At 68.3% G+C, this 1,367-nt stretch overlaps 1 protein-coding gene across 1 annotated transcript in view; it reads right to left on the minus strand.

The window, feature by feature from the left end:
* Nucleotides 1-1,367, minus strand: part of LOC104131410 (collagen alpha-1(I) chain) — a gene marked incomplete at its 5' end in the record, with an annotated part of 39,663 nt that overhangs the window by 10,341 nt on the left and 27,955 nt on the right. Inside the window, 7 exon segments of the mRNA XM_035900131.1 lie at nt 12-88; nt 188-241; nt 348-401; nt 571-624; nt 746-799; nt 1,017-1,070; nt 1,330-1,361. Coding sequence (XP_035756024.1) covers nt 12-88; nt 188-241; nt 348-401; nt 571-624; nt 746-799; nt 1,017-1,070; nt 1,330-1,361 — 379 coding nt within the window.

Consider the following 1,367-nt stretch of genomic DNA (forward strand, 5'->3'; position numbering starts at 1 on the left):
CCCGTGCTGGCCGAGGGTGGCCCCCGGGGACTCCAGCACTCACCATCTGCCCAGGAGCGCCGTTCTCCCCGGGGCTGCCGGGCTCGCCCTAGGAGAAAGGACAAGGTTGAGGGACCCGCTCCAGGGGGAGAGGGCGCGGGGGTGACATTACCAGCGGGGCAGGGGTGGCGCTGCCATCGCTCCTCACCTTGGGGCCAGCGGGACCAGGCTCACCCTTGGCACCATCCAGACCACTGAAGCCCTGGGGAGCAGGAGAGAGAAGGGGGGGGGGTGTCAGGAGGGGACCCCCTGGTGGGGTTGGGCTCCCCCTTCCCCTAAATCTTGCGGGCAGGGGTGGAGGGACTCACTCTGTGACCCTTCATGCCCGGGAGGCCGGCGGTTCCTGGGAGACCACGTGCACCCTAGGAGAAAAGGGGAGGTGATGATGGAGCTGCTCGGGGGGGCGTCCCCGCACCCCCCTGCCCCCCTATCCCGGGGGGCAGGCAGCTCATGCCGTGTCCTTGCTTTGCCACCAGGCAGGGCATGATGCCATGTCCCCTCCGGAGGGCACCCCGGTGGGGAGTGTCTCACCTGGGGGCCGGGGGGGCCGCGCTCTCCGGGACGGCCAGGCTTTCCAGCTTCACCCTACGAAAGACACGGGGTTGGTGGCACGTCCCCAGGCCAGGCAGCCCCTGCTCACCTGGGGGGGCTGCAGGGCCACCAGGCCCCAGAAGGCAGGGGGAAACCCCATGTGGGGGCCACTTACGTCATCTCCGTTCTTGCCAGGGGGGCCGGCAGGACCGCGGGGACCCATGGGACCCTAGGAGAGATGCAGGGCAGGGATGAGGGTGCTGTGGGTGACACTGTGCCCTGTCACCCAGGCTGGGCGGTGCCAGCCGCTGGCAGGCCCCTCCCACGGATGCTGGCTGAGATGCCCCGGAGCGGGGACAGTGTGGCCGTGGCCAGGGGTGGGAACGGGCAGCCTTGTCCCCATCCCCACGGGCCATCAGGCTGGGGGAGGAGGTGCCAGGACTCACAGAAGCACCAGGCTCTCCGGGTTCACCGGGGGGACCTTGGAAACCTTGAGGACCCTGCAGGTTGGGGGCAAAAAAGAAAAAAAAGTGGTTAGAAAATGAGAAGATTGGGCCTGAAGACCCCAGTGGTAACAGCGCCCCCCCCACCTCCCTCCCACCCCCATACAGTGACGTGAGGACGCACGTCCCCGCTTGTTCCTGTACCCATCGGGAGGGTCCTGCCCTCGCCCCATCCTGTCCCACCCAGCATCCCCCCACCCAAAGGGGCCCTTGGGGCCGCTTGTCCCCAAACGAGAGGGGAGCAGGAGATACTCACAGGAGCACCAGGAGGGCCGGGAAGACCGCGGGGACCAG

The sequence above is a fragment of the Egretta garzetta genome, unplaced genomic scaffold (assembly GCF_000687185.1).
Source record: "Egretta garzetta isolate BGI_Z169 unplaced genomic scaffold, ASM68718v1 scaffold868, whole genome shotgun sequence".
NCBI classification, from domain to species: domain Eukaryota; kingdom Metazoa; phylum Chordata; class Aves; order Pelecaniformes; family Ardeidae; genus Egretta; species Egretta garzetta.